Source organism: Pyxicephalus adspersus, chromosome 4, assembly GCF_032062135.1.
Source record: "Pyxicephalus adspersus chromosome 4, UCB_Pads_2.0, whole genome shotgun sequence".
In the NCBI taxonomy this organism is placed as follows: Eukaryota; Metazoa; Chordata; class Amphibia; order Anura; family Pyxicephalidae; genus Pyxicephalus; species Pyxicephalus adspersus.
Genome location: NC_092861.1, coordinates 108,744,459 through 108,763,513, shown reverse-complemented (window position 1 = coordinate 108,763,513; position 19,055 = coordinate 108,744,459). Strand labels below are relative to the sequence as shown.

General features: G+C 34.9%; 1 protein-coding gene across 1 annotated transcript in view; it reads left to right on the top strand.

The window, feature by feature from the left end:
- Positions 1 to 19,055, top strand: part of UTRN (utrophin) — a 393,317-nt gene that overhangs the window by 324,289 nt on the left and 49,973 nt on the right. The window contains exons 60-62 of the mRNA XM_072410243.1: positions 5,734 to 5,795; positions 7,570 to 7,644; positions 11,874 to 12,075. Of these exons, the coding sequence (XP_072266344.1) occupies positions 5,734 to 5,795; positions 7,570 to 7,644; positions 11,874 to 12,075 (339 nt within the window). The remainder of the gene's footprint in view (positions 1 to 5,733; positions 5,796 to 7,569; positions 7,645 to 11,873; positions 12,076 to 19,055) is intronic.

The window sequence follows — 19,055 nt, the reverse complement described above, 5'->3', positions numbered from 1 at the left end:
ATATTTCTGTAAGTTACAGGTCTACAATTTAAAAAAAAAATTTCATGAAAAACAGTGGATCACTTTTGGTACAGAAATCTATCAGGTGGTTAAGGATTTTGCCTAAGGGACATCATACCCATAAAAATAAGCAAAAGTTAACTTCAAATCTCCATCTCTAATATCATGCGAATGCTTAAAGGTGCGTCCCTTTATTTCTGTCTTAGTTTACCAACATAAATTGGTTGACATTAACAGATTAAGTAGACTCTCCTAGTTGTCAGGCAATCAGGCTATTTAGTCTGTGATGCTTTATGTGACTTTATCAAACGTATAACCACTGCGAACAATTGCTATTTCACATAAATGTATACTTCTGTTAATCTATATATGAAAGGACTCATCATTACCCATTCAATATTCGAGCAGCTTCCATTTGCAGTTTAGTAGGGCTGTAAACACCCCCAGAGTTTAGTAACTCCATTTGGATTTAACTCTACCCTCTTAAGGCTTAGTCTACACAGACTGTTCTCCAGAGTTTAACCTGAGTGTTTAAAAGCCCATATTTGAATTCATTCTTTGAAGCACATTTTTACGCATTTGCTCTGTTTTAAAAATTGATTTCAAAGGAGACGTTTTTGCTCATTTATAAGTCAGTAAAAGCTTCCATTGATGTTGATGAAGGTGGTTATAGTTTTTGTAGTTGCAGAGCACGTGCCACAATTTCTTCAGGGCCACGGGAGCAGTGTCCCCACAAGACCTCAATCTTAATTGGCTGAAAAGGTAAACACTGATGACACTTGAGGCGTCAATAGTATTTACTTTTTCAACCAATCAAGGGAGAGTTCGTATGGGGACAGTGCTTCGGAGTCCCCAGCAGAACATTGGCACGTGTTCTGCACCCATCTACTAGGGATTCTGGAAGCAGTGTGCACATACAGGCTGCCCCCATAGGAGCTCTCCAATCAAGGTAGAGGTCTTATAGGAACACTGCTCCTGGCAGCCCTAGCCTAGCTTTGGCACATGCTCTGCACCAACGTCGATGCAGAACATGTGCCAACGCTCTGCTGTGGATTTGGGAGATGTTTCTTCATACAACTTTTCCCTTGATTGGCTGAAAAAAGTAAAACCCTGGTGTCATGAGTGCACTGATTCATCTTTTCACGGTGGAAAACCTTAAAAAAATAGGTAAGTAGATACAGTTAGGCACAAATTACATAGATATAATAAAAATAATTTCACATTAAAGTCTAATCTTATTATTAGGTATATTTACCTCTTTCAGGGAATGAATTATGTACCTCTGTACTGTTCCCCAGGATAAAAATTAAAACCTGCATGTATAAAATTGCTGCAAAACGTGTCATAGACATTTGTAAGTTTTTTTCCAGAGTGTTAAGGCAAGTTTTAAAACACACATAAATGCAGTAGGAGCATTTATATGCATTTTTCAAACAGTCCATGTAGACCAAGCCTTAGGCAGTAATCTGGCTACTGTACTACCTTTACTGCTTTACTCTTTTCCAAATGATCCATATCATTTTTTTTCTCTCACATACAGAAAGTCTGATGTATCAAAGTGTCACTGCTAAGATCAGTGAAGCCGTATCATCTGATGCACAAATCAGATTCAGTCTGGTCTTTGATGTTTGAATGTATTTGGCGATACATCTATCAGAGGGCAAGGCAATTACACAGTACAGATTCAAGAAGCACACCCACCCCAGATGAGAGGAACTCTTTAGATTCTGATTGCAGTGGATTTACTGCATTTTTAGTTTTTCCTGTATAACATTAGTAGCTCAGTGATCAATTTCACTTTTTGCCTGGAAGTGTGCTTTTAAAGTATGTGGCAGTGCCAGAACTGAAATGTTCCCTTTCATTTTTCTTGAACTTGAAAGTTTCACAGGTTAATTTAAAAGTCTAATGCATTATCATTTGTATTTACCAGTATTTTTCTTCTATGAGACCTAAAGTATTTAGTGATCTATAGCATCCATTTTCTGATTGTATTTCTAATTTGGAGCCAGATTTAGGTTTTGTTATCTGTCTCAAACCATCATAATTATTTTCCATACCATATTTAGTTAGTGCCATGAATTATTGTCTTCATGTACTATCTGACGTTCTTGTTCCTCTGTACCAGTTTCTGTTGCTAGAAGATATTAGAAAAAAAACTAAAATATTGTATTTTTAAAAATACAGTCCGCTGCCCACTGATAGCCAGTCACAACGCAATCTCCATTTTTCTTCTTTACCTTACTATAAATTATGTTAATTTTCAACTTTAATAAAGCTCCAAATTGATTTCAGTTGAGGGCTTGACAAAAGGATCTCTGGAGCTATAGTGCAAAAGGTTTGAAAGCCCGCCAGAATAATAATGAAATGAAAACAGCTTCTTTAAAGACGAGGGGATCTTTTCTGCTCATCCGTCTCCATCAGTATTGATTGGGCATGGCATCATAGTCAGCAGAAAATGATGTTTTTTATTAGAAGCTTGTACCTTACATCTTACAAAAAATACAGTTAGATTAATATTTTTCAGTGCTTAGAAAAATAGTTTTAGACATATAGCTGTTCCTATTACTTTGAAGCTTAAAAAGGTATTTAAAGTGAACCGTGCCAAGCTCATGCACATATATTTTATATAACTTATGAACAGGCAGTAATTACATTCATTTCTATGTCTCTTAGCATAGCAAAAAAAAATTGTTCAATGTTCACAACAAAGACTTGTTTTTGTATGCGGAGCAGATCCTAGCATACTGCCTGCTTTCTTATGTAGGTTTTTTTCGAGTGGGATTCTACAAGATGGCCGAGAGTTTCTTCACTTTCATCATTGTAGCAGATTTCTTATGCAGCGGTGAAAATAACCCTACTCCACAACAAAATTTTTCTTATACCCCAGTGGACAGTAGAAACTTCCTTAATGGCATTTCTGCTCACCATCCACCTTTCTCCTACACAGCTACCATCTTCCTTATCTGGCAGAGCCATTGAACAAGCATGCACATATATAGCTGATGGTATACAATGCAATTTCTCAATCAAAACTATAGTAATAATACTATATATATAACCATATAATAAAAACACAAAGGAGTATCTGCAGGATACTAAAGAGTAACACATTGCACAAGCTCTGTCTTTTAAACTCTGACCCAAGAACCAACTATTAGTCATCTTCATGAGTTGTATACACGTTAGACCGCCCTAATAGACTGTTGAAATAAAAATAGGAAAACATAGAGACATTTTATATATTTATAAAGATAGATATAACTAATTTTATTCATATTATCCATGCATCTTGTGCTTAAATAATATTCCTGTTTCATCCCATATAGCTATCTGTCTGATATTTTCCTGTTTTGCATTAAAACTGAATATTAAGTATGCCTAGAACATTTACTAGGAGCTATTTCAATGGCTAGGTGTTAGATGAAAGCCGTTTTGAGAAATTAATGGACATTTGTAGTATCAACTTAATGGACGTTATGTTTGAAGTAAAAAACACATAAATGGAATTTCTCCTGGCGGTAATACCAACTAGAACCATTCTCTGTATATAACTGGGCCTCCTGCAGCCATTAGAGTGTAATGTGCCAGTAATTTTAGGAGACAAATACATTCACGAATATCAAAGCAATAGCCAGCAAGTAGTAGTGAAGTGTGGGATATATAGAATTTCCTAGTGCTTTCAGCACTTCAAAGGAGCTGTAGAATTCAGTTTAGACGGTACGCTTCACACAGCATCTTACACTGAAAAACACACTACCTTATACTCTTGTATTTAAAAAAAAGTTTTTTAGGTATGTGTAATACATTTAAAATAGTTACCAACTCAGGAATCATCTTAATTATAGATGAATTCAATGTGTTGGCTTATGTGAAAAAGTTTTATAAGTACTCTATTGTTGTTGTTCACTTGTTAAATAAACAATTTAAAAGAAATGAACACCAGTATTGGTATTACATAAAGCTATAAAAAGTAAGTCCTCACACAGAATAAAATATAACCCTTTCTGGAAAACCACGGCATCCACCTGCCAAATAGTTGTTTTAATGTCATAACATGTTTGTCAGCACTCTTCTTTAGCACATCATAACAGAACAGATCTTAGTGTGAAAAAAGCTTAGCTACTAGGATGAATTGAGAACATTCCATTAATGGTACTGTCAGCAAGGTATAACGGAATGGGGTTGATTTACTAAATAACTGAGCAGATCTTATCCTGTAAAAAAGTTTAGCTACCAGGAGAAGTTAAGAACTTTCCTTGACTGGTGCTGTCAGCCTCGTGTATCAGGGAAAGGCTGCTTTACTAAATAACTAAGAAGATGTTAGCCTCGAAAAAGCTTAGCTTTAAAAAATACCATGTAGGGAATTTAGATTAAGTGGTTCCCCTGTTATCTTCTAGTTAATATAAAAAAAAATGAGCTTAAAAAAATACAATTGGATTTTTAGCTTCTAGATGGTAGTGCTGCAGCATTGTTGGGGGTCCTGTAGTAATAGAGGATAAATGGAAGTGGCAGGAAATACCACTGTTTCTGTCACTGTTTTTGGCACCATCTCCACCATCTCCTTTCCTGCTGCTGATATAGAGACTATATATATTACAATATAGCTAACCTGTGCTAAACTGTGTGTAACCTGTAATGTTTAGGGAGAGCATATGGTTTTCTGATATCAACACCTTCTAGGCAGCCAGAGAAGTATGGCAATAGGGAAGAACAGAATGTTAATGAGAGTTAGGGAAAAGATTAGACCATTACTTTAAGCATGAAAAGAAGCTATTACGTTGGCATAAGAACAAAGTAGTAAGCAGACAGAAAAGGGTGTACTGGCACAGCAAGAGGGAATGAGAGATCAGACAGCATGGACAGAAAAGAAGATATTTCCAGCTCATCCTACTGAGATCTACTCTTCTGTGCTGCAGTTTGTCCATGGGACTGTAAACGGCTTATAGCAGCTAAGCTTTCACAGAAAATCTGAAACACGTGCATAACAAATGAGCACTTCAGTTTGCCTTCAACTGTGCTTTTCTGAGGAAATGACCATTATGTGGTGTATTAATAGTAAATTAAGTTGGAAGAGACAAAAATGTATCTTCACACAGGCAGGCGTTTAAAAATTTATTTGCAGTGGATCACACATGGACCTAATTAATTAATGTCAACATCGTTTTTCCTTCATTATCTGTTGCAAAATGTATTTTTAATTTTAGAATTTCTTCCTTTGAAAAGCCGAATTCTTTTTAACTAGTTATGACTTATGTATTAGATTGGTAAAAAATTCTGTCAAACTAAGACAAAGTATTTTATGAAGGGTGAGCTAGAAAATTATTGTTTTACTTTGCATTAGAAAATTGTCAGCTGGAATCTGACTTCCTCTGTGCTGCTGGGACCTACAGCACTCTAACAGTCCCCTAAGGTCATAGTTACAACAGAAGTAATTAGGTAGGGTCTTTTTGCATTGGTTGTCCCAATATTAGGCACTGAGAAACAAAAACAGCTTGAACCAGGTTGATGCAGCTTTAAATAAATGCACCTGTAAATGAGTGATCTCTGAAACATCTTAAACTGATCAAATCAATCTGACTGCACTTGAAACCACACAGTATTTGCTCTTATAGTTGCTTTCGTGTAAAAAATATATAAACATAGATAAAACAGAGGTAAAATAGTTTTGTAGATATCTGTATGAGGCAGCAGACATCATAAATGAACTCATGACAATTTTTGCTTTATTTGCAGTCATCAAACTCAAACTACATGCTGGGATCACCCCAAAATGACTGAGCTCTTCCAATCTCTTGGTAAGTGAATCTTTCATGCTTGTGGATGGTTTTAGTTTAAAAGAATACACTATGCCAAACTGCTTAATACATAGATAAAATACATAAATGTGTACTAATTTGCATGAAAAAATTTTTGGTTTTATTCATTTTTCTTATTCAGACATTCCTGTATTGAGAGGCCGCAAAGTCAGTTTTCTTTATCACCCGAACTTTCCTAGCCTTATGAGTGGCTTATAAATGAGCATGAGCTCAAAAGGAAGTGCTGGCAGGTAATTGTAAGTTAAAGTTGACAATGCAAGGTCTATTTGGTAGTTAAAATACCAGCCACTACCACCACCACCAATGTAAAAATGCCACCTTAAAACACAAATGACGGCAAAAGTTACAAATATACTTACTTCACACTATGGTTTCTGGCTGCATTTAGGTGAGGGTAATGTCACAGGCCTTAGAAAATAAGGGTGAAGATCCCACTTCTTCCATTAAGCACATTGCTTCTATGTGGTGGCAGAGTAGGTATGTTTTAGCCTTCCTCTCTTAATCTTTGAACACATTTTTTTGGAGACCGGGGTGTTGTTAGTATACTTACTATATTTAATCTTTAATATATAAATAGATTTGTAGTTATACTAGTAGTATCTCAATTCATGATAATTTCATCATAAATACAGAATCTGAAACTTTTATCATATATATGTCTGCCTTTTCAAGTTAAATATAAATATAGGTATGAATAAACTTAATTAGATTACAGTTCCCGCTGGGAGAGCATGTGTTTGCTCGTACACAATTAATGACAGAAATTTATATATGTGATTTTTATACACAATTTTTCATGTTTAATGATTTTTCAATCAAATTAAAATGGCATATTTAATTAGAATGGCATACTAATTGTATAGAGCTACATTAAATATTGTTTATCCGAATGCTTGATTCAGAATGTTTATTTAACATTAGTAAGATTTATGTAGTCAGAATAAATGTATTTTTTTAAACAATGTTTTTGAGGTTTCGTTCTTGTGTAACATTATAGCATATAATATTAGGGATTGTTAAGACTGTCGTTTTCTAGCAGAACCCTGATTATAAAAAATAGGTGACAAGGAGTGGTTAACTTCAACAGCACATAGCACCAGTCTGAACAAGCTCTAAAGTATGCACAATTATCGATTGCCAGTGGATTTATTTCTTTGAAAGAGATAACTCACTTAAATTAGTAAATGTAAAAATTCACTTTGCACTACTTAGTCATGAGCAAGAAAATAATAATAATAAAAAAAAAAAAAAAAACAGGATTTTTCCTTAAACATGATTGGAACAGAGCTCATTAACTTTACTTGTTTTTTTCAAAAGTGTTTTTTTTTATTTACTTTTAAAAGGAAAAAGGAAAGTTGCCTATGTGTTCTTAGTAGTTCAATCTCAAAGCATCTTTAATAAAATTTTTATTTAAATCAATTTGCCTTCTCTTAAACTAATCATGTATTTTTTTTTTTTTTTACTATTAGCGTAACATTATTTGTATTTGCTTTACATTAATGTTGCTTTATCAAGATAATGCCCAAACATGGAAAATGTACTGCAAGCCTTTCATATACTACTGGCTGAGAAGCCATACATGGATGTTAGGTGTAACTACCTAATGGTAGAGTATCATCATTAGTTATGTCTGGGAACTAAATTTTACCATAAAAGAATGCTTTTGTGTAAAAAAGTTATGCATATGCCGGACAAACTTCATACCAGTTTTGTTTTTTCTTCCTTACAAGCCTATATATTTTTATTTTTACAGGAGATTTAAACAACGTGAGGTTTTCTGCCTATCGTACTGCTATGAAGATACGAAGACTCCAGAAAACTTTGTGTTGTAAGTTGAGAGTTCCTAAATCATGAATCTCATTATTTTCTAGTATCAAATATTTTACCTTATTGTATATAAAAACACTTGTAGAAGCCAAATTAGGCATTTGTAAGAGTTTCTAGTTGTTTAAAGCAGTCATTTAAAAGGCTTCTAAACGCCTGTAAACTCATTTCTTTACATTTCTTTTCAAAAGGTGCGTTTTAAATGCTTGCAAATGCTCCCATTGATTTCAATAAAAGCATTTATAGGCATTTATAAGCATTTTTAAGCAGTTAAAAAAAATTAAATGCAGCAAGGAGCGTCCTTTTAAAGCTCAAAAACCTGCCCTGGTGTAGACTAGCCCATTAGAATGCATTGGAATTTCAAACTAAGCATTTAAATGCTCAGGTTAAACACTAGACTAAGCCTAAGGTTTCGTTTCAAGTGTTTGGCTAGTGTAGGTTTAGGCGTTAGGGGAATTCTGAGTGCTGAGGATAGAGTGTGTTTGTTTTTTATTGTTGTTATTTTTTAAACTTGCCCTTGGTACCAGGAATCCCAAGCTGAATATTCTCAAACTGAAAAATACTATTTCTACATTCTCAAAGTGAAGAACACATACAAGCCATGATTCTGTTTATGCATAATCTTATATTTCTATACTATCTTTTACTATGGAGAGAAGCACTGCATGCAAGTGTTCATGATTACTGAAGAATAAGACAGAGATGTTACAGTGCATAATGTTCACTACTTTACCCCCATCATTAAAAGGGGTTCCCTTTTCAGCCTAGAAAACTTGTAGCTGCTTAGCTTGAAAGCTGTAGAATTCCATGACCAAATCTTTTTTTTTTAACAAAAGTCTGAGGAGTGCAACTGCTGTCATTCTGATCTCTGACTACTGCTGAAAAGTAAGGCATTTCCCATAATCCGGATTACTTTATTATGAATAGTTAGCTGTATGCTATTATGTTTGTTAGGGTTACTATAAAAGTTTAGAAACACTGCCTGATACACAGATCTTGATTGCTACTCTAACATGTATCATATAATTCAGTACAATACCTGCAACCACTCCAGGTAAAATGAACACAAGGAACAGTTTATTTTGATATAAACAATAATTTCAGAACAGAATTGCCACTTTGTAAATGGAAAAAAAAATTAATTAGTTAAAAATAAAAATAAATAAAGCAATAAAAAAAACTCATGCGCGTAGCAGGATAAAGAACTGTGAGATTCAGGACCCAACTATGTACATTTTACTATATTATATGTATTCATCTTCTTGTCTATGGGAGGAATCAGTGAGTGTTGTATCAGAACTAAGATATCTACACTCCATTTGGCAATTCCTCTTCAGTAGAATGGTAGTCAGTTGTGTGGGCAGCAGGAGAGTTAAATATGTTTTCTTAAAAACAGCCATATACCTATTGGGGATTTTTACTGAATGATTTGAGGTGTGAGGGGTCTTCTGGATTAGAACAGCAACTGTACACTTCTCTTGTAAAAGCTAGCTCCCATCTTACAGACAGTTGACTGTCCTTTACCAGTAGTAAAGTAGTTGGAATTACAGTTCTTTGGAGCACACCAAACAGTGAGAAATTTCAATACTTCACCCAAGGCTCACTCTTGGTCATTTAGCTGTCAAGTAAAAAGGACAACTTGGACAATAATATAGTTTCAGTCATTAGAAGCCTTTATGCCAGCTAAAAGGTGTTTTTCTCCAAACATCTTAGCTAGGTGTACTCTGTCAAAGCAAACGCTTAACCACTTTAATTACTTTGCTGCTGTGTTAGAGCATTGAAGTGCTGGGGGCCAATAGACAATCCAAAGCATTCACTGCAGACCCCCTATGTCTCAAGATTCATCTGATTCTACCTGATCTTTAAATCCTTTATATATTTTATTATTGTGATCATGTCTGCGAAAAAACAAAATGTGTTTTTTAATGTCACTGGTAAGCTTTTTTCAAAATTTTAGAAATATTTAAACTAGTTAAAATGTTTTTGTTTAACTGTGTTTTGTTTTTACTAAACCGTTTTATGCATGCAACAAATCCACTTTTTAAAAAAAAAATACTATTTTTTAAATTGTACTTTCACAATTATTTTTTTCATTTGTTGCATGAATCTATGAATATGAATCAACACAATTCATAATTATAATTAAGTTTAACAAAATTACAAATATACTACGTGTAGGACGAAAGGGCTCTATTTATACAAATGTTTTCACATAAAAGTCATATAATTTTCATCCAGAATTTACACTTTTTTCCAATTGAATCCAAATACAAATGTGTGAATTTATGGTAAACAGTTATCTATAGGTTTATTAGTAATCCAAATATATAAAAACATGCTTCAAAATGTATATGTTTGGCTAACATACCTCTTAGCATTTCCAATAGCTCCTTTGATCAGATCACTGACAGTGAAGCTGTTTAAATTATTTATAATAAATTATTATTAGAATGGAAGTGTTAAAGCCATCATCAGGTCTTAAACTGTCTCAACAAGTGTCACAGTTTCAAAAGTTCATATTACCAAGGACGGATTTATACTTTTTTTCCCTCTAGGCATGCTCTTCTGTGTTTACCCTCCTTTTCAAACAATCCCTGCACCTCAGCAATCACTGCTTCCCCCATAGTACTTGAGCATGTACATAATAATCACTAACATAACAGAATAAACATCAACTGACTATATTAAAAGCAGAATATAACAAAACATGCAAAAAGAACATCAATAATATAATAGCATTGGCATGCAATAAATTGCAAATTGGGCATATGCTATACACACAAACTGAACATATTGTTGGAAAATATTATTACGTGTTTCTGAGCATCCTGTTTCCTGTCCAGTCTCCAATTTTGCAACCTTATTTTGTCACTTACAATACATAGTGTTTAATATACCCTCCAAAAATGCCCATACACACTAATAGGGTTTATTAACCTTTTTTTATTTTCTCTATTTACAATTTAAAAAGACATCCCAAATTGTTAAGACCCCTGTCTTCGTAGTTTTGTTGTAGCTAAAAAATTAAAGTTATTACAAACATATAGTTAATTTATGTTTGTTACATGATAATACACTTCATAGCTGCAGTATTAAGCATTATGAGCAGCAAAGTGAACAAACAGTGTGAATCTTTACAGTAGGGAACTAGACTAGATTACAAAATAATTGCTATCTTTTCTGCACTTTATTTGAAACAAAAACATAAGTTATGGTTTAAAATACATTTTAATCATCAGTCTTTCCAAGTATGCAATTGTTTCAGTTTAATGTTAATATGGTATGTACTGTAGTTTGCCTGTATGTTGTAATTAATTGGCATGTTCACTTACACAGTGCTCTAGAGTATACTTTATCGGAGCCTTTTAAATGAAAGTTCACATTTCGACTTTTTAAAAATCAATTTTAGCTTTAAGCTTTTAAACATTGCAGTTTCTGCACATTAAGACTTTATTTTTTGTCATGTTGGCAGTTTTAAGCAATCTCAACTATTGCAACTTTTCCTTGGATGACACGTTGTTGGCTAGTCATTTTGCTTAAGTCACCAAGAGAACTATTAAATGTTTTTCTATTTTTGAAGTAAGCAAATCACTGGCTATCAAGCCCTGCCAAAACCGTTATGAAAGCTTGTGCCCTCCTCAGCCTCTTGTTTTTCATTGTTGAGGTGTAGTGATTTATGGCTTTCCCTAGACTTGTCATATTCTGTTACCATAATAGAGTGACATTTGTAATTTTAATTCAGTGCTGATACCATGCCAAGTCTGCCTGCTTGCCAGATGAAGTTCCAAACACATACATACAGTGCTTTAAAGACAGTCCGAAAGAAAAACGACTGACTCCCCTTCCCTTTGAAGTTTCAATAACCCCATAGAAATGTCCCATTAAAAATATAATTGCTGTAAAAATATTATACTCTGTACCCTTTATTTTGTAATGTTCTCATATAAAAAATAGATAAATATGTTATTTTTTAAATAAATCATTCCATGGTTATAACTTAACAGGCTGGACCTGAGGTTCTTTAACACTGCAGAAGTCAACCCTGTGGTTCCTTCCTCTTCTAAACTGTCTAAATACTTGTTCCCATCCACTGAAACATGTTAGAAATAAAGCACTGTGCAGTGCAGTAACTTTCTAGTCTACAGGAGATACTGGGAAACTAATATAAAAGCAAGATTCAGGTAGTTGAGTTAGCAGTATTTAGCTACTGTTTTGTTTTTTTTTTTCCTTTAGTGGATCTGTTGGAATTGAACACTACCCACAGTATTTTCAAACAACATGAACTCAATCAAAACCAACAACTTTTGTCTGTCTCTGAAATCATCAGCATTCTCACTTCCATCTATGACAGCCTGGAGGAAAAACACAAAGATCTGGTCAATGTCCCTCTCTGTGTGGACATGTGTCTGAACTGGCTCCTTAATGTATATGACACGTAAGTTGGTCCTCTGTTGATTTTCTTGACATCATTACTGTCTTTGGGGAACATATTGAAGCAATCACAATACTTCCTAAAACATTAGGAGTGATATTACCTATTGAAAAATGTACTTCTGGACCATCTCTGTTTTGTCCCCTAGGACTAAATCATAACAATGCTCCTTAGGATGTTATTATTAAGTGACTGTAGCAGTGTTTCTCAAATTATGCTGTTTTACCCATACACTAGTCTTTGAACGTAATTCATAACTGCAAATCATCTGTTACCTCTTCAATTCCATAATTCATTTTGCTATTCAGCATTATGAGTTAAAACATTTAACTAGACTGATTTAAAAAGAGAAAACAAAAAATTTGTAAAAATGTTCTTCCATATGCAATTGACAACCTTTTTTAGAGCCCTTTTCATAAAAGGTTAGCCCAGACTTTATATTCACCATTTATAAACCCAGTTAACCTTTGCATTGTGTGATTTTTAATGCATTTTTTATTCACCTAAAAAACTTGTTTTACAATGTATTGCCCAAATTTGTACCCCATAGTCTAGATATGCCCATATTCAATTTATTGAGAGGTAACAAAATAATTATTCTATGTCAGGGGTATTTACGATATTTGCACCCTTGAGACTATTTCCTGTAGACATTTGTGGCTAATTACTGTATATTAACTATAGGCGGAATAGTGTGCAGGGTGTGCTTAGAAAAACCACAGAACTCGTGAGACCATTTTTATTTTTTTTGTCTGTACAGGTATAAAGTAGATATAAAAAATATTATAACATTAGTTGTTCCTAAAATATTTCCAAGGTGCTGAAATCATTCCTCAGAGATTTTGGTCTCTGTTTATCTGCAGATCTGTAATAGAAATACTTCCACCAAATCCCAAAGATACTCTATTGGATTGAGATCTGGTGACTGTGGAAAACATTTGAGTACAGTAAACCTTTTGACATATTCAAGCAACCCATTTGAGCTGATCAGAGCTTTGTCACATGATGTGCTATCCTGCTGGAAGTAGCCATCAGAAAATGGGTACACTGAGGTCATAAAGGGAAGGACATGGTTAGCAGCAATACTTTGACAGTGGCATTTAAGAAAATGTACTAAGGGGAATAAAGGGTAATAAGAATATATCCCCAAATACTAATAGACTATCACCAGCCTGAACTATTGATATAAGGTAAGATGGATCCATGTTTTACTGTTGTTGACCGCATATTCTGACCCTACCATTAGAATGTCGCTGAAAAAAATCAAGATTTATCAGACCAGGCAATGCTTTTCTGTTCTTCTCTTATCCAATTTGTTAAAATTGTAAGCCTCAGGTGCCTGATCTTAGCTGAAAGGAGTAGCACTGGTGTGGCCTCCTTCTGCTGTAGCCCACCTGCCTTCAGGTGAGGTGTGTTGTGTTCAAAGGTGCTTTTCTTATACCTCATTTGTAACTAAATGACAAGTGTACACCCCTATATAGATCTGGGGTGTCAAACTCAAATACACAGTGGGCCAAAATGAAACATTTGGACAAAGTTGCAGGCCAACCTTGATATTAATTAAAAATATCTGCAATTGAGAAAGGTTTCTAAAGAATGTAAACAGAGGAGGGGCGCTTGTGGGTCCTGATTGATGCGCCAGCAGAGCATTCTGGGATTTTTAGTATTAGCAGTACATGAACTGTCTACTGGCAGGCCAGCTCTAGTAGAGATTTTGGAATTGTCTTGCGGGCCAAATATACGTAAATAGAGTGCATGCCAGTGCACTGAGTTTGACACCCGTGTCCTAAATGAAGGCGAGAGGTCTTGTGCTAGGGACACAAGCGGGCAGAACCACTGTCAATTAGCAATTTTGCAAACTCTTCATGTGAATTTCGGCTTAAACTGGAACTAAAGAACACTTTAAAAGCTTTGTAAATGCTTTGTAAAAGCCTGATGCACACTGTCCTATTATACAGTACAAGCTGAAGGCTTTGTGAATAAGGCTCAATTTACAAAGCCACACTAATATGGGGAATAAACTCAGACACCACATCAGTTTACTTCCACTGTCTCTCTATTATTGCTCTTTAAGATATAAACAATATCTTTGCCAAATACTGAAATTTAGAATATGTATTAAGGTTACCCCTTGAAGTATGAACCAGCATATTTTAGATGTTATTGTAAGCCAGTGGTATACTGTATACTAAAGTTTACCAGCAATCTGACATTTTTAGCTTTGTTTATAACTTTAATGCAGCCCATCTCAACAACTTCAGCTAATTAAACAGCCTTTGAGGTGCATCTGCTTGTTTCATGCTGTTAGCTTAGACTGCAATTAGCTACTCCTCAAAATGATCATGTTGACAGCCCACTTGCACAGAAGATGTTCAGGGAAAGATTTTGTTAAAATCCTGACAGGAGCATTTGTGTGCCTGTCAATAATGAGGTCACACTCTGCTGAAAAAGTTGAAAATCAGATAAAACTGGAATGCATAGCTTTTGGTTGGTATGAAGAGTTTGAGAAATCCAATTGATTTTGGTCTGTTATAAATCATTCTTTGTCATCCATATTCTATTATAAAATATTCCTGTTCTAATAAATTAATCATTTGATGGTTTTATCTTTTTGTTTAAAAATAACAAGTATAATATATATATAATAATGTAATATAATGTGACTTACTAATTAAGACAGAAAATATTACAAGCCTACAGGCATGATAGCAGATTACTTTAGTGATATGTCTTCAGGTCAGCAATTCATTAACTCAGACAAGTGCAAAAAAAACTCTCAACCTTGACTTTATGTAAAGTCCAAATCTTTTCCAGGATAGGATAAGGAAAGGTTACCACCGGGTTTTTGTTGCTTTATGTGTACCTGTTGGGGAGAATCACCCTATTCTAATACCTACTGTCTTCAGTATATAAATTGAGGAGAAATAAAAAAGAAAGTTTTTTTAGCTGTGATAGAAAAGAAAGGAGGACAATATTTATGATCATTTTTTATTAAACCCCATTTGGTACCATTCAACTTCCTATTCTGTCTGAAAAAAAGTGAAGGGAAATCTTTCATGCCAAAAAAAAAATAGAAAAAATAAAACAGACTGGCATTAAATAAATCTAAAAACAAAATGGAATTAAAGCGTACCTAAACTCAGAATTTTCACTTTACATAAAATGGTAGAGAACCCTTTTATGTTAGGTAAAAAAAACTGTTTGTTTATTTCTTTTAGGTGCAACACCCTTTTTTTTTTTTTTTTTTTTAAAGTGTAGCACCGCCCCCTAATTCTCGGCCGCCTAGGCAGTCGAGAATGAATGGGAGAGCAAAGCCTTCTGGGATACCTACGTCAGGCATTCCGGGAGACTCATGGGTGCTCCTTCTGCGCATGCCCCAGCATCTCAGGCATGCGCAGGAGCCTTTTTTGATGATCTTGAGCATGCGCATGAACCATACTCTTGGTATGTAATGCTTTACTTAATCTTTAGGGTTTTGAATACGTATACTACATTGCTTTAGGAGGTCATAGACATTTGATAAAAGTCAATTGTTCTAGCAAGATTTTTGAAGCTAAACTCTGGGTGCAAAAAGATAATTTAAAAATGATTATGAATAGCCATGAAGTATATATATATACTACAGGTAGTCCTTGGGTTAAAGACATTCAACATAAGGACGACTCCTAGATACAAATGGGGCTTCCCTGCTCATTCTGTGCAGGACTGAGGCTGTGTTGGGGGAGGGGGCAGTTTGCATGACTTGCAGAAAAAATCTTTTGCTAAACACAGCTGACGTTGTGGGTGATCTTGTAAGTCTTTATTGACCAGGACAAACTCTGCAGTTGTTTCTTTTTTTTGCATATCAAAGCACAGCTTGCTACAGAAGTTAATGAATGTCTAGGCTCCATAAGGTTTTTTTTTTGTTTTTTGCTTTGTTTGTGATTAACTCAGTGAGGATTTTTTACAGTAACTGACGCCACACTGCCTAATAATATGTTGAGACAAACATCTGTCCTAATTGCATTTATTAAAATAACGTACCTGTTCCAACTTACATACAAATTCAAGTTAAGAACAAACCTACAGTCCCAATCTCGTATGTAGCCCGGGGATAAATATATTTATATTTGCTTTGTGTGCACCAACTACTTTTTTAAATCCAGAAATAACTTTGTGAGAGCTACTGTGAAATGATGGCTAGGAGGGACATATCTGGTCCTCCCACTTTAGCCTAATTACTGGGGGACAAATCTCTAACCAGGGGGAGCAGATATATATTCATTTACATATTTATAGTTGCATATCTAAGTCGGTTTTACTTGTATGATTTTTATATCCCTATAAATATGCCTTTCTCATGAAAACGAAAAAATAAATAAAAAAATACAAAAACTTGCCAACAGCAATTTCATCAACTAACTGGGATTTAACCATATCCTTCTGTATAGAGAACTAAAATGAAAGTTTTGCATATACATACTTATACATAAATAGTTTGAGCAGGCACGCATTAAAAGTATATCTATCTGCAAGGAGAATACATGTTTTCCCTATTTGTGTGGTATTACTCTGGGCACTTCGGTTTCCCCCTCACCTCCACCCACAAGAAAGCAGCTAGTTTAATTGGCTCCCCCAGAAACTGTCCTTGGTATGTGAAAAATAATCCGCACAACCAAAGCACAGCATGAGCTGGCTGCTGGGTGCAACATGGACGCATGAGAATAATAATAAAGAATAAAAAAAAAAAAATACAAACAAAAAGAATGTCTAAATGGCAAACAAAATAAGTCCTTTTCTGTCAAGATACTTATATATATAAAAATCTCCTAAATGTATATTTTGATTTGATTGTTAAGTCCCCAGACTTGAAGTGGTTAATTGATGATCCCAGTGTTAATGTAGCAGGTTGTAAATTAAGAAGCCAGACAGTCCAGCTCTGTTGCTTGGCAAAATAAAGGAGAGACAAGTTTCTGATTTAATTAAGTCACTTGGGTACATGGTTAAACTGACTGAGAGGGGCTGAGATATCTTGGATTGTGTGAGAGGCCAGTGGGAAAGGACCTTGGCTGATTTTGATGCACTCTGTCTAAATTGAGCTCTGCTAATGTAGTCGGAAGACAAATGAGTCCCAAAGAGCAACATATAAGATCCACGCGCATTCCGCACATTGTAGAAGATTGTTAACATATGAATAATATCAAGCTTTCCTGTATAAAAGCAATAGGATGTAGTCTGAATTAAACCCCAGCTATACATGGTATGATATAAAATTAGGAAATAGGACAAATCCAGATTTGTAAACATTAAGAGGTCAACAAGGCAAATCTAAAGTTAGCAACATGTTTAATAATTGGAAGTGCTGCCAGACTATCATATACTCATACATACTCATGGTAAAATCCCCTTAAAGAGTAAAAAGAGTTTGTAACAAAACTGGCAATCTTGTGCTTGCCTGTGCTGTGTATAGGTTTGTGAGATGCATGCAGGGACTATATTTAGGAAAGATATTCTAGCACATTAAGGAGACTTGGTAATCAACAAGAACTTAGCTGTGGAACTGCTGGCTGTTACAGTTTTAGATTTCTTGGGAGTTGGAGTCTGGACAATTGCCTTGTTTTCCCATTTTTAATGAAACCCTTGATAAAATGCTGTAGTTGCATTATTATCTTTGTATATAAATCTCAGTTACACCGTTTCTATGCAGTTGTGGTCACTGGAAATCATGTCCGTACCTAAAGCCGCATACACACGTGCAATAATAGTCATTGGAAAGGATCTTTCACGATCCTTTGCAAAGACTAGCACTGCACAATGCATGAACGAGTGCTGTACATACAGCATTGCTCTGCTCTATGCAGAGAGGAGGGGGAGAACAACGCAGCGGCACCCTGCTGCGTGCTCTCCCCCTTCCCTTGCATTAGGATCATTAGTCGTCCATCATCCGTGGATCCGCCAGGATGGTCGCTCGGGCAATGGATGACTGGTGCTGTACATACGCCAGATTCTCGCCCGATATCACCCCCGAGAGGATTTTCGGGCGAGAACCGTCTGACGTGTGTGCGTAGCCTAACACTACAAAGGGAAAATGAAAAGTAGCTTGTCTATTTGTAAGAAGCTAAGGAGGTGCATGAAGGTATAATCTAATAGAAACTGACTGTGTCACAAATATATATTTTATCTTGTATCCAGTCATTTTCTGATAAGATGGTCTATTTGTGCTTTTACATTTTAGCTGGATGAAAAAGTAGAAAATCTGAAGTATAGGTTGTCTTTTTAATCCAGATGTTACACCAGCAACTGTATTCCCTGCTGATAGTCAGGGAAGTAAAGGAGAGGCCTCTGCTGTGAGTACAGCAGTTTCTGCATAATCCGTTCTTCAATGGCTGCCCTGTGCAATGCTTCACAGCAGGAACCTGGTTAAAGTAGCAGCAAAGGGCACATATGCTGTATAAGTGAGAAATACAACTTTGTTTAAAAAGCTGATCAGTGTGTCCCCAGCACAGTGAGACAAGAAGTGGATACCTAAGGGGTAGGATTAATTTATCAGATTTGTGTGGTAATGTGTTTGTTTCATGTCAGAAGCAAAAGAGAAAGGATACTGTTGAGAAAAGAGACAGCTTTTTTATTATTCTTCTGATTTTTATTTTATTTATAAAATAATGTATTAATCCATGGAAAGAACATATTCTTTTGTGCCAAATAGGATTTTATTAGACCGTCTTCAAGTAGATTTAGTGAGTAGACGTGTTTTAAATATACTTGTGCATTAAATTCTAGGGTGATCAGTGATGACAAAAAACAGTCCAAATTAAAAAAAAGATGTTAACTTTTGTGGTATCATGAGAACCTTTTATAGTAATTATTTATTTTTAAAGTAATTTGTTTATTCATCAGTTTCAATATTAGATATTCAGTACAAAATGCTGTGATCATTGCTTGAAGGGACTATGAAATTTTTTGCTGATGATAAAGATTTATACTTTCATTTATTTGAGGTTTAG